Source organism: Pinus tabuliformis, chromosome 7 (assembly GCF_031772625.1).
Source record: "Pinus tabuliformis cultivar Carrire ecotype Pingquan chromosome 7, CPIR1, whole genome shotgun sequence".
Taxonomy (NCBI): Eukaryota; Viridiplantae; Streptophyta; class Pinopsida; order Pinales; family Pinaceae; genus Pinus; species Pinus tabuliformis.
In genome coordinates this window covers 389,949,000-389,974,596 of record NC_142293.1, presented here as the reverse complement: position 1 = coordinate 389,974,596, position 25,597 = coordinate 389,949,000, and the positions used below count along the sequence as shown (strand labels likewise).

Genomic DNA, 25,597 nt, shown 5'->3' with positions numbered 1-25,597 from the left:
GCTCCGTTGTAGAAATTACCCTCAGAAACCCTTGCCATTTTCTCGCTCCGCTCGCAACTTTGGCGTCTCTTGTGCACTATTGTTCTTGTACATGAATGATTGAAATGTTGAAGTATAATTGCTTGATGAAGATTGAATAAAGCCTAAAAGAATAAGAATCCTCACAATTAATTATCTTGTATTGGAAATTCATGCTTGCATTTGAATTTCCACAAGTTTATGTAGCTTAAACATGTGTTCTAGTCTCAGATAGTGTCTATAAGGCTAAGGAACACATTTTCATCAATACCTAGAAAAAGTTTGTAAGGAAAATGCCTTGATTAGAATTAATTAGCCAGTTTATTAACTTTCTTAAGTCTAACTTAGGGAAATGGCTTAAATTAATCAAAATTAATTGAGGTAAATTGATTTTCCTCTAGTGACTTCTAGAAAAGTCATGAGAAGGGGCCAATATGATCTTAGCCATCGGTTGAGATTAGATAATGGCCGTTGATTTGTCAACAAGAGATTATAAGAGGAAATCGATGGGCATTTGGAGAACACATCGAGACACATATTTGCAGTGATAACAAGGGCACAATGATAGCCTGGAGGACACCAACAATGAGGTTTTGACAGAGAGATTGAGAAGAGAATTTCCTGAGAAATTCTCCACAGAGATTCCAACATTCTGAGAGAAGGAAGGAGGCTGAATTGTTCTGTAAGAGGAAGACCAATTTGGCTAGTGAAAATTGCCAATTTTCCGAGTGCAAGTTGCAAAGGCTATAGTTCGATTTCCAGTGCTAGAATTAGCTATCAGAGGAGGTGCGAGTGGCTTCATAGTGTTGCAGGAGGTAGTGTATTTGCTAGAACACATTTTTGGAGGTTGAAGAATTCCCAGATCAGGTTGTGCGCATTTTCAAATCACTAATGCGAGTAGCAGGAGGAGGTGCGAATGGCGAGAGGGAGGCCAAATTGTTTTTGTAGAAGGATACTTGCATTTCCAGTTCGTTTTTTTGCCTGTAGGAGTGGAGAAAAATATTTCCGAGAGCTTTGCCAGTGGGAGGCAAGCAGTTGTAATTCTTAATTTGCTAAAGATTATTAATAATAAAATTCTCATCTGTAGAATTTGTTTTCCTCATGGTTTTTCTAGCGACAATTGTCCAATAATATTGGTGTTCATTATTTGTGTCTATGTGCAATAATTTTTTTTCTGAGTTCTTGTGGTTCATTTATTTTCTGTGAAGTTGCAGTAGTGTTTTATTCAGTGTTTGTTGCAAATGAATTGTAGAAGACAAATAATCAATTGATAGGTGAATAACGACTAGATAATTGCAACAACTTTAAAATTTCACAAGAAGGACAAAGATGCTGTAGAGAATCGTGATCATTGGAGAAGGGTTGGTTAAACCCTTGGAATTTCTGGGTTATATTATAAAACTCAGAATTTACTTTTGATGAATTGATCAATTTCTCCTAAAAATAGATTGATGGGTTTTTCCCATCGTTAAGGTTTTCCAAGGGTAAAAAATTGTCTCGTGTTTGGCTGTCTCTTCATGATCTTACTGTCATTATTATTTTTTCTATTGAGAGTTTTCTATGTAAAATTGCTTAATGATAAATAAACTTGGTTAGGAAATCATTGGAAGTAATTATCAGTGTAGAAAATCATGAAAACTCAACACATGCTCCCAAACAAGTTTGTTGCAATGTGCAGGTTATAGGTCTGCGCTCTAAGGGATTTCTGTAGTTCTCATGAACTCCCCGTTCATGTACATGGATGATGCACTCTATGGTGAGCTCATGTCCTAGTTGGTGCCAGACGTTACCCACCAAAAGTGGGTGACCCCATAAGAGAAAAAAATTCTCCTACCATCTCTTCTAGTTAGCTAGCCAACAACCCCTTCATCCACCACTAGCAGAAGACAATGTGCCATTTGTATCTCCGCCACTTTTATTAATCATATGTCTTCCCACCCATCGCACAAGAGAACATGAACGAAGGCGGGCTTTTGATCAAAGGGTACTTCGTTCATTTTGCAATTGGCTACTTATACTTGATTATATTTGGGCATTTGGCATGGATTACAGGGTGACCTAGAAGGAGGGGTTTTGATCGTGATATTGTGCCCTCACCTTAAATGGGGGGTTAATCTTCGATTCTATTCCAGTGGGACCTCCCCTAATGGCCCAATGTGTATAGGAGGGGCACTACCTAGGAAGCCCTGATTGTGATAGCATGTTCCATCTATCCTTATTCCATACTTATTTCTTTCCATCTTACATTATAAGCCCTATATTACACCTCCATTCTTCGGGTTCAATAGACCATTGGTTTTCTGGGATTTGACACCCATACATCTTCATACCTAGGTAGGGCCCGAAACTTGGTCTCGAGAGGTTGATGTAGCTAAAAGGAAAGGAACAAGCGAATAATGGCCACAAAAGAAAAATCAAAGAATATCAAAATGCAAAAGATGACTGGGACATACACATTAACACGTGTGGGAAACCCTAGCATGAGCTCTACTTCACCCTTTATGGCCATCACCCAGGTTACTGAGCACATTATTGCTCCTATACATCATAAAAGGAACCCTTGCATGTCCCAACTCCAATGGGCAATGAATTATGTCATCATTAAGGGGTAATACAAGTGTTATGCATCATACAAGGCAAGCTCTAACCCTTTGAGGTACGAGCAATAATACAAAGAAAAAATCAAGAAAAAGGAAAAGGCGCACAAGAGTGGTGGAAAAACAAGGTTGGGTTGGTAACGCATGCAGCCATGATTGCTCCCTCCTCATATCTATACACAAGATGTGGATCTCCACCGTGCTAGTCCTTTTGACCATGGCACTTGGCCATGAAGCCTTCTCCCCTCCATTTCTATCATATTTCACATAACATCTATTGATTGAAGGGTGGATTGAGAAAATGTCACTTCCCCTTGGGGGTTAGAAACACCAAATAGGGTTATCCTTTATCCACTCCTACCTAAGGAGGTAACACCATTGTGAGTTCAAAGCCCCAAATTTGGAAGGGAATCCTTGTTGGGAGTGTCAAATAGCCCATTAATTTCAAGCTTGATCCACTTAGATGCAAAAATGATTATTGTACTTGATGGTTTGTTACTTTCACTAGACTTTGTGATGTGATCGTTAGGTGGTTCCACAACGGGACCTAGCCACCTTAATTGGTACCAGGATTCCAAAGAAGCATGTTGACACCCAGTGGTGAGGCATTGAGAGCCATGGGATTCCAAGCAACAACAAAGCATCATATACACCCTTGGGCACTTGCAACACCCACAATGTTTTGGCTCTTTGCTCTGCATTTGATGATTCTTGGGATGATCCACTTGGACCCGACATGCCCCCAGCTGATGTTAGCACTTTGTTAGCGATGGCAGTTGATCCAAGGCCTAGATGAGGATGGTCTCAAGCCTTGAGACATGGGAGGGCTAGCACCACTGTAGAAGCCCTCAATGTTGGAGTTGAGACAGACACTATGGCCATTTTGAGACCTATGAGACTACCTTTATTGCCCCAAGATGAATTTTGGGGACCACAAAGGGAGATTAATAAATATCTCAGGGCCAACCTTGAGAGGAGGATTTTAGAGAGCTTCTACACCACTCTTGGCACCCTAAGCCCTCAATGCATGCCCTACAAGGGCCAATGCATGGATGCTGTCAAGATATCTTGCCTTGCGACTCACACATGTAGGTATGCTATTAGGTCATCTTGTGACCTAACTTGTTATTGAGGCAATATTTTATTATTTTAGGGGACTTTGGGCTTAAATAAATGTCGTTCCAACTTCCTCTTCATATAAATAGAGGAGAGGATCTTTTCATTCACCATCATCACTTGCACTTGAGTATTTCAGCCTATTAGAGGATTTCAACCTTCTCTTCTTGTGGATAATTTGGATCTAGTAATGCATTTTGACATTTGGAGCTAATTCACTTATCCTTGGAACTATTGTCTTGAAATAATGGATGGATTTCTCATGCATGCTATCTTGTAAGTTAACATTTTATTGGATAAATCTCTCTTTATGTCTAATGTATGGAATGTTTTAAATCTAGTGTTTTCTATTGTGCCTTCAATTATTGAAAATTTATTTGATGGAATATAGATATCATTATTGCATAGATTACTCATGAATGACATTGTTGATATTTGATGACTAAAAAGTTTCCTGCAATCCCAACCTGGTTTTAATTTCATCTTATCACTCTCATTCAGTTAAATGCCCTTTCCCATAAACATACATTCAACATAACTCATGGGACTCTCAACACATGCTGAAAATAAATATGGACATAAACAGACCAACAACACACATAAAAATACATAGATTTTTGGTCAACTTAGACCTAGGCAAAACCCCTTCAATCTTCTCGGCGGAAAACCTGTTAGAGAGCTCTTCAAATTTATTTATCTTTCAAGCTCAAGAAAAATACATTTGTAGACAAAACAAAACAACAAAATACAACTTATCTCTTCAGCCCAAAACTCCTTGAAAATTGTGCCCACTTTGCCTCGATTTCCGTGCCCACTTGAAGATGAAAATATGTATTGTACGGATACAAATTGTCCTATACAGATTCCGTACAGACTGTACGGATCTCTGTACTGCTGTACAAACTGTACGGTTTTTTTTCATATATATATATATATATTTCTTTCTCAAAAACTTCTCTCGAACGACGTGCAACTCACAACATTAAATGATTTTTGTAGTGTACCTTTTGTTGTCTTCCATGCCTTGATTTTTGTGCCCAACTTTGCGCAGAAATCACTCCTTCAGCTTGCTGCAACAAATTTCTCCTTCATAACTTTTCTCCAGCTCTCAGACTCCTTTCTCCAATCTTTTCGTGAAGAATCAATGCAGCCTCTGTTTTCTTTTCCCCCTTTTGTTTCCCTAAATGACTTCTGGGCAAGCCTAAGATCTAATGGCTCAGATTCATTTAGATCAAGGGATGAGAATAAATGTGCATTTAATTCTCACTTTCTATTTTTTAACTCACCCATTAAATAAAGTACCCACATTGTACTTTATGTCTAAAGTCACTTTTCACTTTATAATTTAACATTGACTTTACCACTTATAAAGTCACTTCCACTTATAAAGTCACACTTAGGAAAATAATTATTTTGGACACTTTTTCGTAGGTAGAGACTAACCCATGGGAAACCACTTGTCCAAGGTACATTAAAAATCAACACTCCCTCTTACCAAGGAAAGTGTTTCTCACCACAACCATCTTGTTCCTGAAATGGACATGCTTGCCTCTTGGCAAGGACTTCGTGAGAACATTGGCCACCTTCTCATTTGTTGATATATAGTCTACCTTCACTGTCCCCTTCTAAACATAGTCCCTGATGAAATGATATCTGATGTCAATGTGTTTTGACCTATCATGAAACAATGGATTCTCCGTGAGTTTAATGCAACTCTGAATATCACAGTGAATAATCGTTGGTCTCAACTCCTGATCAAATAGGCCATACAACAATTTGCGAAGCCAAATGGCCTCACAACTACCCTGGCTAGCAGCGATATACTCAACCTCAAAAGAGCTCAAAGCAATTTACTTTTGCTTTCAACTGAACCACGACACAACTGCCGAACCCAATCTGAAGCAACACCATGGAGTGCTTTTCCTGTCAGAAGCACAACCTGCCCAATCTGCATCTGTGTAACCTGCCAACCTCACTCCATCTCGCCGCTTATAGTCCAGACCATGATCAACAGTCCCTTGCACGTAGCGAAGAATGTGCTTTGCAGCTACCTAGTACACCCTCCTGGGCTCAACCATGAACTAGCTAAGTGTGTTCATTGCAAAGCATATATCTGGCCTAGTGTTGACTAGATACATCAAGGACCCAATAAGCTGCCCATACAATGTGGGATCCACCAAACTAGAATCTAAAACACGAAGCTTCTTCCAATTGGTGATCATAGGTGTAGACACGGGTCTACAGTCTGCATGTGAAATCTGCTCAACACATCCACAACATACTGCCCCTGCCCCAAAAAGATATGCCCCTCCTCCTGCTACACCTCAAGCCCCAAAAAGTAATGCATTTGCCCAATGTCCTTCATCTCGAATTCCATAGCAAGATCCTCCTTGCAACCGCTAATCAGTCTCTCTGCCCCAGTAATGAACAAGCAATTAACATACAACACAAGAGAGGTAGTCGTAACTGACTAATTTCTCATGATTTTTGAATAGTTCACTTAGCACTCATTGCATCGGGTGATGCTCACAGGGGTGAAGAAATTAGTCAGTTACGACTACCTCTCATGGAAATGGTCATACGTTTGAATGACTTACTTAACGCAGTTGAATCCCAAAAATTCTAATATAATGCACTGCGTAAATCCCCCATACTTAAATTCAAAAAGAGTCAAGGGATCTCTACTTGAATGGTTCATGAGGCACAATACTTGCTAAGGTTTTGCCAAGCTAAGTGGGCACTCCACAGTTAAGCGCGCTTGAGCCAGAGGAATGGGTGACCTCCAGTCCTGGTTACCGGGTGCAAGCAAGTGATGATGATGCTATGTGATTCGTTCTCCACATTTCACTAGTTTCAATCCCACTTCTTCATATGCAATGAGTGCTAAGTGAACTATTCAAAAATCATGAGAAATTAGTCAGTTACGACTACCTCTCATGGAAATGGTCATACGTTTGAATGACTTACTTAACGCAGTTGAATCCCAAAAATTCTAATATAATGCACTGCGCTTATATACAACACAAGAATGAGTGGATCATCCCCTACAATAATGTAGTATAGGTTCGGATCCGCATCACTCTTCCTGAAACCCATCTGCTGCAAGTAATATCAATCCTCGAATACCAAGCTCTTAGAGCTTGCTGAAGTCCGTAGAGTGCTCGCCCCAATCGACATACATGAGTCTCCTGCCCAAGTACCTCAAAACCCCGTGGCTGCTCAACATACACCTCCTCCTCTATAACTCCGTTCATAGATGCGGTCTTTACATCCATCTAATGGATCTGCCAACCCATTTATGTAGCAATAGAAATAAGGGATCGGATAGAAGTGTATCGAGCTACGGGAGTGAAGGTCTCATCATAGTCAACTCCCTCTATATGTGAGAACCCTTTAGCCATAAACCTCGCCTTGAACTTCTCAATGCTGCCATCCATAGCATGCTTGATCTTGTAGAGCCACTTGGAAGTCGCAACTGACTTGCCCTCAGGCCTAGGCATCACTTTCCAGACATTGTTGTTAATGATAGAGGCATACTCTTCCACCATAGCCTCTCTCCATACCTCCTGGCTGACAACCTCCTCATAACTAGTAGGCTCAGAGTCAACAATGCTGGTAGCCTTGGCTACATAACTACAAAACCGCTCAGGTGACACACTCTCCTTGTTCACCCTCTTCGGAGGATCAACAAGCTCCGCTTCCTTCAAGGTGTCTTGAAGCCACTTGGGTCTCCTCTTCCCTGAAGAAGCTTCCCCATAGGGAACCTCATCCTCTGCGCTCTAGTCTGGTGAACCTGAAGGTCTGTCAACTGAACCTGGTGTGCTTGCACCAACACCTGTCCTCGAAGAACTTGTACTCGCACTAGTACCTGTGTCAGCTGAAGTGCCATGTGAACTCTGTACCAGTGGACTCCCTAAAGAAGTGCTCAGTGAACTCGCCATTGGTGCCCCAGATGTCACTGACACTGAAGTACCTCCTGTATCAGTGGATCCAAAACCTTGAGGTCCTACTCCTTGTACCTGACCTCCCTGTTGAGGAGAAGTCTGTGACTCTCTCTCATCATACTCCCGTGATCTTCGATAGGCCCTCTCGTCCTCAAACTTCACATCCCTCCTAATCACCACTCTGTTTAGAAGGAATGAAGATTCGAAAGGCCTTCGAAGTCTCGCTGTAACCTATAAAGATACCCTTCTTTGCGATGGGTTCCAGCTTTGTCCTCTGCTCCTTGGGGATATAAGAATATGTGAGACATCCATAGATACAAAATGTCCCACATGAGGCTTCTCTCCAGTGAAAGCCTCCTCTGGAGTCATATTCCCCAATACTCTATGAGGACTCCTGTTTTGAAGATAAACAATAGTACTGCAGGCCTCAACCCACAAAAACAAAGGCAACCCCTGATCATGAATCATTGCTCTAGCAGCCCCAACAATAGCTATGTTCTTCCTTTCAGACACCCCATTTTGCTGAGGGTTGTAAGGAACTGTGAATTCTCTTCGAATGCCCTCTTGTGCACAGAAGTCAGAAAACCCATCATCAGTGTACTCACCACCATTGCCTGACCTCAAGACCCGAATCTTTGTACCTGTCTGCTTTTCCACAAGAGCTTTGAACTCTTTAAAGCGATTGAAGACCTTACCCTTGGTCTTCAGGAAATATATCCAAGTCCTCCTAGAGTAGTCATCAATGAATATGACATAATACTCATAACCACCCAAAGACACATGAGACATACAACCACTAACATCGGTATGAATCAAGTCTAGTATACCTTTAGATCTGTTGTCGCTTGCTGGGAATGGTAACTTGGTGTACTTGCCCAAAGCACACCCTATGCAGACCTCATAATGCTCAACACTGAAATCAGGAACTCAAGCAGTGATCTCCCTCAGTACTCTCAAAGCACCATGATACATATGTGCCATCCTCCGGTGCCATAACTCGCACAAGTCTCTACTGCTGGTGGTACTAGTGTGAATGCTACCAGATGTGCTACTCACCAATGCTTCTGTCGACTGAAAATTGAACGTGTATAGTTTCCCAGAGTGGACTCCAATCACTTTGGTCGAAGTGATGGAAGCTCCCCTGGGATGCATCAATATCTATCCTCCTGAGAAAGTGACGTCAAACCCCTTCTCCTCCATAACAGACACTGAAATCAAGTTCTTTTTCATCCCTAGAACATACAAGACATCCACGACCTTCAAAGGAGGTAAAGACTCCCTCTCAAAGGTCGCAGTCCCCACACCAACAACTCTCACAATGCGGTCATCTCCTAGTACAATCTCAATATCAAGTGCCCTCTCTGCAAGCTCTGAAAAGAACTCCCGTGCACTTGTCACATGGCAGGAAGCCCCACTGTCTATGTACCACACATCGGATGATGTAATCATACTAGGTGTAGAAGTAATAAATATTAAATGCACAGTCCTCGTCAAATTGTGAAGCAAACTGCTCCACCTTTGTTGAAGCTGCAGTACCTTTCTTCCCCTTGTTCTTCCTCTCAGGACATGTAGCAATGTAATGTCCTATCTTCTGACATGCCCAACATTTGACTTTGGACATATATGTATCTTTCTTCTTCTTCTTCTCTTTTCCCTTAGCCCCATTTGATGAGGCCCCTTTCTTGGCCTTCCCTTTGTTCTTCCCCCTCGCTGTCAAGGTTACATCCTCCTCATCTGCTATCTTCACCCCACCACTGCTAGTCTTCTGTACCTCATGCTGCACACAATCATCCCAAAATCTGTCCCAATTGAGAAGATTCTCCTTGAGGTAACAACATCTCCAAAGACCTCCCAAGACTTAGGAAGTCCCGCTACAACTAACCTGACTAACTCTGTGGGTGCAACTGCCTCACCAATAGCAGTCAAATTATCACGTACATGTTTGACCTTGACAAGATAATGAACTACACTTTCAACCTTTGTCATATTGATGTTCTTCAATTGTTCTTTGAGTACCATCTTCCTGCTCTCATTGGTACTCTAATAGAGAGTGGTTAGAGCTGTCCACATCTTATATGCATATGTGTTTCCTCTCATCTAAGGAACCACATGATCCTTCAGACTGTCCGTCAAAATCCTTTTTGCCTTTGTATTATTTTTTGTTATTTCAGCAAGTTCATCTGCAGTAGTAGGAGGTACAACCACTTGCCGCACTATGTCCCAAACTGCTGCCTCCTCAAAAACTGTCTGAATTCTGTTCTTCCAAACGACATAGTTGGATATCCCATCCAGTCTGTCCTCTGCCCTCAAGAATATGGCCATGACTGCTGTCCAAAATTTACAAAACCAAGAAAATGGAGAAATGAACTTTCTAGCACACCTTGTTGTCCCAAAAGTTCAATCTGTCTAAAATTTCACCTTGCTGTCCCAAAATATCAGTTTGCTGTCCAAAAATTTAGTTTGTTGTTCAAACCACTGTTTGCTATCCCAAACTACTGTCTGCTGTTCAAGCTGCAATTCTCAGCCTGTACCTCTTATACCGTGTTGAAATTTGATGACTAAAGAGTTTCTTGCAGTCCCAACCCAATTTTAATTTCACCTTATCACTCCCATTCAGTGAAATGCCGTTTCCCATAAACATACATTCAACATATAGAATTTTGGAAATGAAAATTTCAGATTAAAACACATGGGACTGTCAACACATGCCGAAAATAAATATGGACATAAACAAACCAGCAACACACATAAAAATACACAGAGTTTTGGTCAACTTAGACCCAGGCAAAACCCCTTCAATCTTCTCCGGTGAAAACCTGTTAGAGAGTTCTTCAAATTTATTTATCTTTCAAGTTCAGGAAAAATACAGTTGCAAACAAAATAAAACAGCAAAATACAACCTATCTCTTCAACCCAAAACTCCTTGAAAATTGTGCCCACTTTGCCTTGATTTCCGTGCCCACTTGAAGCTGAAAATGTATTGTACAGATATAGAGTGTACATCCGGTACTGTATGGATTTCGTACACTCTGTACAGATTTTTGTACCAATATATGGTTTTTTTTTTTCAAAAACTTATCTCGAACGACGTGCAGCTCACAACATTAAATGTTGTTCTTCTACTGTCTTCTATGCTTTGATTTCCGTGCCCAACTTTACCCAGAAATCACTCATTTAACTTGCTGCAACAAATTTCTCTTTCAAAATTTTTCTCTAGCTCTCAGACTCCTTTGTCCAATCTGCTCGTGAAGAATGAATGCAATTTCTCTTTTCTTTTCCCTCTTTTGTTTCCCTAAATGACTTTTGGGCAAGTCTAAGATCTAATGGCTTAGATTCATTTAGATCAAGGGATGAGAATAAATGTGCATTTAATTCTCACTTTCTATTTTTTAACTCACCTATTAAATAAAGTACCCACATTGTACTTCATGTCTAAAGTCACTTTTCACTTTATACTTTAACATTGACTTTACCACTTATAAAGTCACTTTCATTTTATAAATTCACACTTATGAAAATAAGTATTTTGGACACTTTTCCCTAGGTAGAGACTAACCCATGGGACACCACTTGTCCAAGGTACATTAAAAATCAACAGACATGTGAATGATAATCCTAGTGGTGAACATTGATTATCTCTCCCATAAAACTCCTTGATTCATTGCATAGGTAATTGCTAGGGGTGTTGATGCTAGGGCATTTATTATCCTTCCTCCTTAGCAACTTTTAGCTATCCAATCAACTCATAGACTCCATACTCCCAAGGAACAAGGCACTGGCTATCTCATTGGTGATCAAATTCATCAATAAACTTTTACCTTCTTTCTTCTTGACCTAATTCGGTCCCTTTAAGGCCAAGCGTCCAAGGTAGGGTTTGGTGAGAATTTCCAGGAGAGATTTTTGTTGTTGTTGTTGTTGTTGTGTTGGAGAGTCTAAATGCCAAGAGGATAGCAGTTGCCACAAAATCACTTCTTTTGGTAGGAATTCAATTCAATTTCGTCCATAAATTTCTTTGCCCTAGGTAAACACTAGTTTGGTGTTGCTCAACTTAGGGGCTTATTTGAGGGTTTCATGTGCCTTTGTTTTGTTGAAAGTCATTGTTTGAAACCCTTTCTGCTCACTTTGAACTTGGGCCATCCGAACTCTTAACCTACTAATTCAAAGAAGGTGGGAAATACCCTTTAGGCTTTTTTGATGGGGCCAACCAATAGATAAGATGCGGTTGTGGTGCCTTTATTGTTCTTTAACCGGGGCGTTTACACCAACAATATCATTGCTTGGGTAAAATACACACTTTTTAGCCTCCCTATTTTATCCAACTGGATGATGCACACTAGGACTTTGGTAAGTACTTTTCAAAGCATTTCCTTCCAACACATCTATAGGGAACAGAACAAGGTTGTCGATCTACTTTCAAAGAGGGGTATCAACACCAATCCTGGTAAGTTCTTCTTCGCTGCTTACGTACAAGACATTGTTATGAATGCCAGATCCATAAGCTTCACGTAGGGAGTAACTATCTACCCGGGGGATCACTTCCCCATTTTTTTGGTTTGTTGATGATTGTTGAACTAATAGTCACATAACACCAAGCTCATAGGCTCTCATATTGTGGATATCGAATAGAATTTTTGTAACAAATGTAATGAATGAAAAACAAAAGAAACTCATAATTTGGAACAAACATGTAAAAAAATCTTTGAGAATTGAAGACCCTATGAGAGAAAACTCAGTGAATGTACTCTCTTTTTTATCAATGAAAAGAAAGTGTTTTTTTTCCTTTGAAAATACTCTCAACCTACTAATCAAACCCTAGGTCTTGTGAGCCTGAAATTGGTTTCTCCAAGGAAAGCAAATTACCTCTCCCTATTAGAGCCTTGTACTTAAGTTGTCTCTTCTACTTGGAAGCCCTTAGGTCACCTCATACCTCAAAACTAGAATACCTATTAGGTGACCATACACACACTGAGACTCCTCCCTGTTGAAGAATGTAACTAGGTTCAGTCTTCATATATTGTATTTGAGTCATAATGAAATGTATTTATCAAAAGAAAGTTTTATTATTATTATTATTATTATTATTATGACTTATTAAAGCATGGGTTTCATGCTTGGGTCATCATGTTTTAGGTCAAAGTCCCCATTGAGGAATTTTAGGTTCTATATTGTCATTAGAGTCATTGTCCATTTAATGAGACCTTTCATGGGCTTTTGAATCATGTAAAAGTAATTATTATTGAGTAAAATAAGTCATTTATCACCTCCACACCAAGTCGACCCTTGCCTGATGAAGTAGGCCTGCATAAGAGCAATTCGGCCCACAAAAGGGCTATATGTAGAAGTGTAGTTCGATCCATTTGCTCATCCACTCAACAAGTTCGATATGCACAAGAAGAAGTGCAGGAAAAAGTGCGAAGTTCCAAGATAAGGAGTGTTGCAAGAGAAGAATAAAATCGAAGTTTTGGGCTATCTCTCTCTCTCTTTCCTATGAGGTTTCTGAGGTTGAAGTTTTGCAGTGGCTGGGCTCGAAATTCTGATGCTACATAGGCCGAAATTCTACTGCTACTTCTGGGTTGAAGTTGTTGATGCTAGGGTCGAATTTGCTGCTGCTAAGATTGATCCATTTGCTCATCCACTCAACAAGTTCAATATACACAAGAAGAAGTGCAGGAAAAAGTGCGAAGTTCCAAGATAAGAAGAGAATTGTAGGAGAAGAATAAAATCGAAGTTTTGGGCTCTCTCTCTCTCTCTCTCTCTTTTCTATGAGGTTTTTGAGGTCAAAGTTCTATAGTTGCTGGGGTTGAAATTCTGATGCTACATAGGTCGAAATTATGTTGCTACTTCTAGGTTGAAGTTGCTGATGCTAGGGTCCAAGTCGTTGATGCTAGGGTCGAAATTGCTGCTGCTAAGATCGAAGTTGCTACAACATCAAGGTCGAAGTTGTTACTGCTACTAGATTGAACTGTCTGCTGCTATTAAATCAAAGTGTTGTTGTTATTGTTGCTGCTGTTCTAGGTCGAAGATATTGCTGGAAGGTTATTATTTGCAGAAGAAGGGAAGGGAAGGGTTGACTTGGTGACTGGAGGAAGTTTGTGTCCAAGTCAAAGAGCCTTGTATTATCTCATGAAACTATTGAAGGAAGAGTTGATTGGGTTTTCCTCTAGATAGAGGTTTTGCCTTGACTGTCCGCCTACATTTGGTGTCCTTGATCTTCGTGTTATGGTTTGGTAATTGCTAGATGAACTAAGATAAAAGAACATAAGAAAGTTAATAAGAACATAAGAATATCACAAGTAATTATCAACTTAAAGAAAGTCTTTTTGCCTTCCTGATTTTCTAACATGGTATCAGCGCTAAATTGAAGAAGAAGGAAAAAGACAACTTGAAGATCTATTGAAAGGAGAATAAGGAGTTTTAAGAAGTTTAAATAAGGGTCATCAATGAAAAGGGTCATATAAGAAGTCAAGCCTACTATCTTCAAGAACAATGTCTAACTCAATGAAGGGAGAAAATAAATTAGAAGGAGCATCCAATTACAGGGCAGGGAAAAAGAGGATATATCTCATCCTCGAGAAGAATAAAGTCTTGGATCTAGGGAAAGTAAAGAAGCCTACAAATGAATCAGATGATGCGGAAGAGACAAAGTTCAGAGAAACAGAGATATTGGCCATGACCCTAATGGTGGATGGAATAAAAGACAACCTCATCCCATATATATCCAACATAGATTATGCTCAAAAGATGTATGAGGCCTTATTCAAATTATTCACAATCAAGAATCTTGGTGAAATTGCAAGTCTTAAGAATGAACTAAGAACTATGAAGATGACAAAGGAGGACACTGTGGCATCCTTCTTTGTAAGAATAGCTAGAATCAGAGAGGAACTCTAGGCAATAGATGAGATAGTACTTGAAAAAGAACTTGTAATAATTGCACTTCTAGGATTACCAACATCTTGGAGTGCCTCTTCACCAGGTAACAACAGTTGGAAGGAATCTCCTACATTCAAACTATTATGGAATGCAGTTAGTCAAGAAGAAGTCAAAATTTCACTAGTAAGCAACAAAGAGAATGAACAGGGGAAAATTTCAAATGCCTTTTCCGCTCATCACAAGAAAGGAACCTTCAAGAAGTCTAAAGGGCCTAGAAGGAAATTAGAGCTATCCAAGATTGAATGCTACAATTGTCACAAGATGGGTCACTATGGGACACTGTGGCATCCTTCTTTGTAAGAATAGCTAGAATCAGAGAGGAACTCTAGGCAATAGATGAGATAGTACTTGAAAAAGAACTTGTAATAATTGCACTTCTAGGATTACCAACATCTTGGAGTGCCTCTTCACCAGGTAACAACAGTTGGAAGGAATATCCTACATTCAAACTATTATGGAATGCAGTTAGTCATGAAGAAGTCAAAATTTCACTAGTAAGCAACAAAGAGAATGAACAGGGGAAAATTTCAAATGCCTTTTCCGCTCATCACAAGAAAGGAACCTTCAAGAAGTCTAAAGGGCCTAGAAGGAAATTAGAGCTATCCAAGATTGAATGCTACAATTGTCACAAGATGGGTCACTATAGAAGCAATTGTCCTGAGAATTTGAGAAATAAGAATAGAGAAAGGGAACATGCAAATGTTGTTGATGAAGGACCACCAAAGAAAAACAAGATGGAAGAATCTGAAGTCAAAGACTTACTTGCTAGGGACTCTTAGGACCCTATCCCTTATATATCCTTCTACTCTAAAGTTTTGAATTATTTTCCTTTATGCTTTGATTTTTAGTACTTGCAGGTTTAACATGCTCTGGAAAAACATTTTTGAATTGTTTTGTTAAAGTTATAAGTATCCCTTGAGATTGGATTGAGAGGGAGCCCTCACCATTTTTCAAAGATAAGTATCCTATTCCTTGTATTATCCTTTTTATATTTGGTTTCCTTCTCTTATCTAAATGAGGTTGTACTAGATGCTAATAACATTTCTTTTCATATTTTCCTTGTTTAGGAAAAGCTAGGTGATATGCTCAAGGGTTGTGGAGAAGATCTTACAAGACAAAGCATGATAAAAGTTCTATTGGAATTGATGGCTTGTAAGGTTTGTCTAGAAAACAACTCAAAGGTATGTTCTAGATCATAAGTTTTGTTCTCTTCGTAATAAAGGTATATTCATTCATTCTAATAAATCTGCTTTACATTATTAACAAGTGTTATGTCTAGGACCTTTGAATCTTAAAGATTCTTATTTGGGCAATTATTCATTAGATTGAATCTACCCTCATTAAAATCATCATGTTTATGGAACCCTCAAAGGTTCTTTGTAAAACCATAACCTAAGGGTATTTCAACGCTAATGTGAAAAACCTACTTTAATTACGGCTATTGATAAAATTTAGAAAATATTGTTCTTTTGATATTTGGGGTTTTGATGATAATGTCATGTTTAAGGGTTTGGTATTGGTATGGTAACCCTAGTCCTTTAAGGTTGGATAGTAATGTATTCCTAAACCTTGAGGCTTGGGTAAATTAGGGTTTATAAGCAAAAATCTAATGTATCGAGAGGAAGCTCCTAAGAATGAAACCCTAGGTGTATGTTTGTTTGATCAAAACCCTAGCCTAATCAATATCGTTATATGTCTGACTTTAAATGTATTGATGTTTGTGTCTTGGGCTTACCTTATGGATAGTGATATGCTTGTGCATGAAATCCTAGATATGTATATGTGCTAACCTAATCGTTGATGCTCATAGTATGTAAATTCTAGGGTTTGTAACTCAAGCCCTAGTTGAAGTTTGATATTCTAGGATATGGTGGTATTGTTTCCATTATGATGAATAAATATAGGGTTTACAAAAAGGTTGTTCATATTGTTGAAACCTTAGATTGTGCTGTGATTTGTTTTGATCGCTGAAGCTTAGTGTATGGAATCTAGTGTTTGCATTAAATCCTAGTAGGAGTCTAACATATGAATTCTAAAGTAGTTGGATGCATTGTAGAACAACACTTGTTTGAATTGGGTTTGCAATATGAGTGTCTATCATTTCTCTGATAGAGATATGGAGACCCTAGATATAATGAGACTAATATCTGGATTGGGTTACTGATGTGATCTAGGGTTTGTGACAGAAACTCGAGCTAGAGGTTGAAGTATGGAAGTATGTGTTTCTTGCTAACTATGAACCTAACAAAGTTTAGGTATTTGATGCCTAATGCTTCCATTATTGTATGATTCTGATATAGTTAACTTCATGCATCTATATATGTATTTGGTTGTACTTGCGGTTTAGGTTGTGCAGGTACATAGTCTTAAGAGGTTGAAGATATTCATGAGTAAAGTTGATTTGATAAGCATGATGAAGGAAGTTATATGAGTGATGTTGATCAAGATGACTTTAATAAGAAGGATTGAAGCCATGAAAGATTCTCCAATTCTATGGAAAAGAAGTTGATCTCCCTAAGCTAAGAGGGAGCCAATATAAAAGAAAGAGTATATCTCCCTAGTTAAGAGGGAGGGCATATTAGAGTCATGATGGATAACTTGAAGAAGAAATTGGAGAATGAATATTGAGGTGCTCCTAAAAGAAGGAAAGCAGGATCCAATTGTAGAATATGTTGCTGCATGTCAGGTAGGAGAGGAAGCTATATGATCGAGGAATCTTCTGCCAAGATTTGTTTGGAAAGGCTCTAAGTCCTATTGTGATAAATTGTGAAGCAGTATCAAAATGTTTGTAGACCCCAACAGTTTGTGTTTACTTATATATTTGAAAGGTTGTTACTGATTGGGGTTGTGATTGTTCATGTAAATCTCTCAAAGTTTTGGAAGCATGCTTGATGTTATTGATCTATTTGATCGGGAGAGATTTGATGTGTTGAGGCATTGTGTATGCCTGGGAGGACATTTGGCCAACCTTTGTGTTGATGTCTAGTTCCCGAAGTAAGGACGGTGGCGTTGGTCATAGAGTTGTAATCTTACATTGCGCACCTAGTTCCCTAGGTTGATGGTTTGCAAGTAAGCCCGATGGTACCTAGAGAGGTTGAAAGATTTTGTCCATCTTAGTCCCACCCAAATAGATTGCCCTATTCAAGAATCTAGTTCGTGGCACTATGAGTGCTTAAACTCTTCATGATTCATGTGTTTTGAGGTCTTCCATGTACTTGTATATGTATGTATGAATACCTCCCTATTTAAGAGGGAGTGTTGAATAATGTAACTAGGTTCGGTCTTCATAAATTGTATTTGAGTCATAATGAAATGTATTTATCAAAAGAAAGAAAACTATTATTATTATTATTATTATTATTATGACTTATTAAAGCATGGGTTTCATGCTTGGGTCATCATGTTTTAGGTCAAAGTCCCCATTGAGGACTTCCAGGTTTTATATTGAGTCATTAGAGTCATTGTCCATTTAATGATACCCTTCTTGGACTTTTCAATCATGTAAAAGGAATTATAATTGAGAAAAATAAGTCATTTATCACCTCCACACCAAGTCGGCCCTTGGCTGATGAAGTCAGCCTACATAAGAGCAATTCGACCCACAAGAAGGCTATATATAGAAGTGTAGTTCGATCCATTTGCTCATCCACTCAACAAGTTCGATATACACAAGAAGAAGTGCAGGAAAAAGTGTGAAGTTCCAAGATAAGGAGAATAGCAAGAGAAGAATAAAATCGAAGTTTTGGGCTATCTCTCTCTCTCTTTCCTATGAAGTTGTTGAGGTCGAAGTTCTGCAGTTGTTGGGGTCAAATTCTGCTGTTGCTTCTAAGTCGAAGTTGCTGCTGCTAGGGTCGAAGTTGTTGGTGCTAAGATCGAAGTTGCTACTGCATCAAGGTCGAAGTTGTTATTGCTACTAGATCGAAATTTCTGCTGCTGTTAAATCAAAGTGTTGTTGTTACTGCTACTGCTATTCTAGGTCGAAGATATTGTTGGAAGGTTATCATTTGCAGAAGAAGGGAATTGATGACTTGGTGATTGGAGGAAGTCTGTGTCTAAATCAAAGAGTCTTGGATTATCTCGTGAAACTATTGAAGGAAGAGTTGACTGGGTTTTCCCCTAGATAGGGGTTTTTCCCTGGTTGTCCGCCTACATTTGGTGTCCTTGATCTTCGTGTTATGGTTTTGGTAATTGCTTGATGAGCTAAGATAAAAGAATAACATAAGAAAGTTAATAAGAACATAAGAATATCACAAGTAATTATCAACTTAAAGAAAATCTTTCTGGCTTTTCTGATTTTCTAAACACTCCCATCAGTGAAAGTCAGTAAAAAGCAGGGGGTTTTGGTTGTGGCAGTGGGCCACTACCCCATTCTTGTTTCTTGGCTTAAAAATAGCCTTGTAGGGTAACTCTCTCCAAGGCCTACTAGATTTTGCAGCAACAAGATCCAAGATCGAACAAAATTGTCTTTGTTGGTTATGATGATGTAGTGAAGGGATATAGATAATGGGATCCCACTGGCCACAAAATCATCATTAACAAAGATGTAATATTAGATGAATCCCTCATTAAGTTCAGTGTTCCACAGGGTCGTGTCGCCCCACTTGGGGGTCGAGTTTCCTAGCTCCCTCGCGCTCAAGAAAATAATTGTGAAATTCGGTGTCAATAATGTGAAATTTGTAAATATCCCTTTAGCTTCCCATTTTAAGCTTTGTTATATTTATGTATCAGTAGTGAGGAAAAAATGATTAAATGTCTTGTAGTGAGAAAGAAAGAATTATATGCTAACGCAGTAGGAAGTTTGATGTATGTGTTGGTATGTACTAGAGCAGAGATTGGACATGCAGTGGGTGTTGTCAATAGATACATGGAAAATCCAGGAAGAGAGCATTGGAATGTATTGAAATTGGTACTTCAATATGCACAAGTGATTATTGCATCACCTTTAACGGTTATAGTGACTCATCTGTGGTTATGTTGATTAGATTTTGTAGGTAATTTGGATAGGAGGAGAACTATTTAAGGTTGTCTTTACTCTTACAAGAGGATCTATTTGTGGGATGTCAAAGCATTAAGAAACAATTGCTTTATCCATTACTGAGGTAAAATATATTGCTGCGTCATATGCATGCTAGGAGGCAATTTGGTTGAAGGGCCTTTTGGGTGAGTTTGGAAGAAAGTAGGACATTGTGATTGTATTCTGTAGTAGTTAAAGTGCTGTCCATTTGGCTACAAATCCAACTTATCATAGTATGACTAAGCATGTTGATATTAAGTATTATTTTGTAAAACAGGGTATTGATGGAGGTGGAGTAGACCTTAAAAAGGTCCTCACTCAAGAAAATTGTGTTGACATGTTTACAAAACCAATGTTGTTAGAGAAGCTGCAGTGGTGTTTGGTTTCTCTTAGCTTACAAAAGAGGTGATGAAAGGGGTTGGGCAAAGGTATTAGGTAAATTGTTGTCAAGGTAGAGATTGTTAGAATTAGTGCAACAATTAAACAGAAATTAGAAGAAATTGTAAAAACCAAAATTTACTTAATGTAAATTTTTGGGTTGTTTCTATAACAGTGTTGGTTTACAAAACAAGTGGTAGTTTGTATATTAAATGTAATGGTGCCGACTTAGATATATCTATGTAGCTTGAAAGATTGAAGTTGGTTGTATGCATTATTTTCTTCTTGAGCAATAAAATAACATGCCTTGTGGATATTTCTTTGACACATTTTCAGAGTTTTACCATGTAATTTTCATGTTGTGTGTGATTTTTATGGGTTATTATTTCTTTGAAGTAATATTCTATACAGGTTTGTTAATACCAACATGGTTTTATCAAAGTCAATTATGATGAATAGCAATTTTTGCCTAGTCAATACTTCCATTCTGTAATGAGATTGTCTGGGATGGATCTTCTCTTGATGAATCCTGTGGCCCTAGCCTGACAGTTCTTGCCGCTATATGTTCTCTATCCTTTGACCACCCCCCTTGTATATCTCTTTGGAATACACTTATTCAATCTTGTGTTCACTTGGTGCCCATGCGATGTGTCCTCATGGCTGCTTGGCACTTCTTCATCAGATCACTCCCAAGTATTGTCTAATGGTATTTGTGAAACTCACAGGGTAGGCCAACCATCGTAAGCAATTTTTGATTCATGGTCTTGAGAAGTTCATTTATCTCATTTGTACTATTATTGCATCTTGTAGATCTTGAGATGATCTGAAAATGGTTCTGAATGGTCTCCCTTCTATGGGCTTCATCTTTCATCAATATCTCTTAAGGATCTCTGAGAACTATGTTCTCTCAAAAGTGTGCTTCTTTCAGGTGTTAAAGATGAAAGGTTGGTGTCGTATTTGGCATCTTATCCAATTAATTTTTTCTTGAATCTTACCTGTAGCGTTATATTCTCAAGAACTCTGAGTTGCCTCTCCAAATCTCCCAGTCTTACAAACACTTGCATTTTTTACTACCCTGTAAGAGCTCCAATTGTAGCTGGTTTGGCCCAATCTAAGCTTGTTTTCCAAGTTGGCCAATCTAATTTTTCTCCAGAGGCATACCACGGAGTAACTCTTTGGACGCTAGGATCAGGATCCAAAGAGTTACCCTGTGGTATGCTTCTGGGAAAGCTTACGAGCTTCCTTTCATGCCATGCTCTGTCTCTCGGTTGAACCCCTAGAACGAGAATGAGGTTTAGTTTCAGCTGGGCCATTACAATGGGTCAATATCTGCCTTAAGGGAAGAAATTCGATGTGATTGACTATTGCAAAGGGGCTAATACTAGCAACGATATTAAAAATTGTGCCCATAAAGTTGCTTTTGTGTTCCTCTATTGGTTGCTGATGGTTAGTGTCAGATGAAATCGAAATTAGTATCGATAAATTTGCTAGTATGCCCCAAGGTTATTTGAAGTAATAAAGTCATCAAAGAATTTAGAACGTAGGTGGATCTATCCTCAAGAAACTTTTATCGAAAGAAGGCTTCATCACCTTCTTTCGAGTCATAACATTATATGTGCCAACTGATGTGCTGGTCTGTTTCAAAACGTCTCAATTATGTGGCTTTGTAAATGCTTAGTTGCACACTTCCAAGTCCTATAGTAAAGTTTGTTAATGTTCTTGTTTTCCGATGCAAGTTTATTTATGGGATATGCTCTGCACTCAAGTTGGATATCTAACTCTCACTAGGCATCCATTTGTTTTACGTTTCCTGATAATATCAAAGTAGGTCATGTTTCTGATATGATAGTATCTGACAGGTACCAATACAAGTGAATAAATATCTAGCTTACTGTGATGGTGTGAGAATTGTTAGTGATCCTGCTAAGCTACTGTCACGAACCTTAGGGCCAGAGGCTTTAAGAAGTAAAGAGTTAGACAGGTATTATATTGTTCTATTTCTTCGTTTACTAAATCAAAATGACAATTTGATACCCTCATTCTGACGTTAGCGGAGACATATTTGAAGGCCTGATGGCAATCCCTGTTTTGCTACGGAGGAGTTTGACCTTGTCCAGAAAATGATAACTGCTGCCATTGAAGAGCGATATGTTGATGCAGGTATCGCTTGTAACAAATTTATAATTATGTTTTAAAATTAATTATGATAGGCAGCTAATGTTTTATCTTTTATTATAAAATTCAGCCCAGTGGAGAGATGAACTCAATCAACTCCGTTCCAAAAAAAGTGACCGGACAAAGCAGGTTTGATCACTTTCTGTTATTTGTCAAATAAGATGCCAGCTTCAAGGACTTGTTTACTGTGTAACTCATTCCTAATTGTTATTATTTCATTTTTGGGCTATTATTTCATTTTTGGCTTTAGGTGATGGTTTCTTCAATTGGAAAACGTTGCATGTTTATTGATGCAGAAGTAATCTATCTCGAAGGACCAAGGCAATGGCAACCTCTGTACATAGTTGCTTTAGGGAGCACATATTCCGAGTTTCATAGGATGATAACTAATCCTAAATAGTACTTATATATATTGTAAAAGATTTGCCGTATTATAAGAACCTAATATATTACTGTTTTTGGTTTCTACTATTACATACGATTAATTAAAATATTTACCCAAATGGATATTTGCGAATTAATCCATTCAGCGATTTTTTTATTTGCTTGGGTCTGCAACCTCGATTTCTGTATGTCAGCAAGATTGTGCGCATGTAAACCTTCCAAGCCACTGTAAGAACATAGGTTTCTACTGAGCACGGAGTTATGGTTGAGACTTGAGCTTCATCAGCTGAGTGAATCAATTGTGAAATTGCAATCTGGCACAAAGTTGTTTATTTCATGGGCGTGGAATATTGTAAATATGAAAGTATTGCCAACTGAAAGACCCCTGGTCATTTATTTATATTTAACAATGCATGGCATTTACATTGCATGCTTTGACATACGATCATTGCCATCTGAAAGACCCCTGGTCTTTTATTTATATTTAACAATACATGGCATTTACATTACATGCTTTGACATACTAGCATTGCTATCTGAAAGACCCCTGGTCTTTTATTTATATTTCACAATGCATGGTATTTACATTGCATGCTGTGATATACGCATATGATAAGGAAATTAAGCATTTGTTTTGGTTTTCGGTACAGTCTGCAGTGTGTTGGTGAGAGGTTTTCATCTGTTTAAATTTAAGTATGTCATTTTTGTAACTAAGTTGTCTATTTTTACCATGCTTAGATTTCATGGTAAATTCAGAAAGAATCAATAGGGAAATAGGAATTTCGAGGTGTGTTGTTTTCGTATGTGTTGAGCTTGAAAAAAACTAGCGTTATTATGAACCTGTGGATGAATTTACGACTCAGCATTCCCCTTTTCTAATAGTAGCCGATTCAAGGAAAGGGGGCTTTTGTTCGTGCTTCCTTGGGCTATACATAACATACTATGATAACTGTTGGAATAATGCCAGATTATAACGCTACAAATAAGTAATTGTTAAACTTGGAGAAAATTAAATGTATACAAGAACCCACCATGTGCATCTCGCTAGGGGTTATAAATCTGAATACAATAAAAGTTAATGATGCCTTGAAAACTACCATTATGGGCCCATCGATTAAAAGCATAGATGTTGGCACCTCATTAAAAAACATAGAGTTAACAGGAAGTTAACTGGTTGCAACAAACACATTACAAGCCATTCCGTTAATATGAAATTGACAGTGATTGGAGCTTGGTTTTCCAAACCATTATTTCCATGCCCTTGTACGTTTGTCCATATAAGCACAAAATAATGCCAGATTATAACGCTAGAAATAACTAATTGTTAAACTTGGAGAAAATTATATGTACTCACACAGAAATGGAGGATAAAAGAACCCACCATGTGCATCTTGCCAAGGGATATATATAAATTTAATGATGCCTTAAAAACTACCATTATGGGCACATCGATTAAAAGGCATCTCGCTAGGGGATATATATAAATTTAATGATGCCTTCAAAACTACCATTATGGGCCCATCGATTAAAAAGCATAGAAGTTGGCACCCCATTAAAAAACATAGAGTTAACAGGAAGTTAACTGGTTGCAACAAACACATTACAAGCCATTCTGTTAATATGAAATTGACCTTCATGATGTGTATGGTGTTCTAACAAAAGTCCTTATATTTTTTTGTTAAATTAAATAAATTTTTGATTTTAGATATATTTAGTAAATCCGTAGGTGTAGACTAGTGTGTCTCACGTGAGGGGATTGAAATGTGGCACTTGGAGTAATGTGTCTCACATGGGGGATTGAAATGTGGCACTTGGAGTAATGTATCTCACGTGGGGAATTGAAATGTGGCACTTGTGGACATAGAACTAGACCAACACCATATGATATCGATAACCAAGAGTGAAGTTACCCTTTGGGCTTAAAAAAGATAATGGATCTATAGGAGGATGTGTCATATGCCCACAAAGCTATGGTCTTTTTGGTGCACTTCATATTTTCATAGTGATGAAGACAAAGTCAACATCTTAGCTCAGTCCCAAGTTGGACATGGTCCTTTTAGCTCCGCAAAACTAAGAGCACTTCATTTGCATCCCAAATCCTAGCTTCGGTGTTTACCATCATAAACACCATCACAAACCTAATTGCGATATAAAGACTAAAGAAATCTTTCCATCAAGTTCTACAAACCAATCCTTTCATTTGCATCCCAAATCCTAGCTCGGGTGTTTACCATTATTACAAACCTAATTGCGATACAAAGGCTAAACAAATCTTTCCATTAAGTTCTACAAACCAATCCTTGAATATTCTAAACAAGCCAACATGACAACGACAACCATTCTTTATCATTAGGTTTGTTTATCATCATTACAAACCTAATTGCGATACAAAGGCTAAACAAATCTTTTCATTAAGTCCTACAAACCAATCCTTGAATATTCTAAACAAGCCAACATGACAACCATTCTTCATCATTACAAACCTAATTGCGAAACAAAGGCTAAATAAATCTCCCCATTAAGTTCTACAAACCAATCCTTGAATATTCTAAACAAGCCAACATGAACCATTTTGGGGAACCAAAAACTGTAAAAATGTTCTTTGTTTGGCTTCTATGGGACAATATTGCAGTTGTTTGATGAAGTGACAATGCATTTCAACATGCTTGGTATGCTCGTAGAAGATTGATTTTTTTAACTAGTTTGAGTACTCATTAGTTGTCAAATAACATGGGTATTCACTCAATCAGCTACATATTCATGTTTAAAAGCATCCTCCTAAAACAATATTACTAACTTAATGAGAATTTTATGAAGTTTCATTTTTTTTTGGAGGTATTAAATCATGGTTTTTATGTTGATTTTGAAAAGTGGTGATGTAACATTACCTTTTTTTCATTTCAAGGTTAAAATTCCAACATTTTTTAACAATGACATTAAAAACTAAATATCACAATTTCAAAAGACATGAAAAGTCATGTTGAAAATGCAAATGTGGTGATGTGACATCATCTTTACATTTTTCAATTATGACATTA

At 38.2% G+C, this 25,597-nt stretch overlaps 1 protein-coding gene across 2 annotated transcripts in view; it reads left to right on the top strand.

Moving 5' to 3' along the window:
• LOC149247635 (bifunctional nuclease 2-like) overlaps positions 1-23,068 on the top strand; it is a 96,394-nt gene extending 73,326 nt beyond the window's left edge. Inside the window, exons 7-10 of one of the 2 annotated variants that reach the window (XM_089458255.1) lie at positions 21,860-21,981; positions 22,069-22,160; positions 22,246-22,304; positions 22,472-23,068. In XM_089458255.1, the coding sequence (XP_089314381.1) occupies positions 21,860-21,981; positions 22,069-22,160; positions 22,246-22,304; positions 22,472-22,477 (279 nt within the window). In that variant the 3' untranslated portion in view covers positions 22,478-23,068. Of the gene's footprint in view, positions 1-21,859; positions 21,982-22,068; positions 22,161-22,245; positions 22,311-22,471 lie in introns of those variants that run through there. The other variant, XM_089458256.1, reaches the window with a different exon arrangement.
• Positions 23,069-25,597: the final 2,529 nt, after the last annotated feature.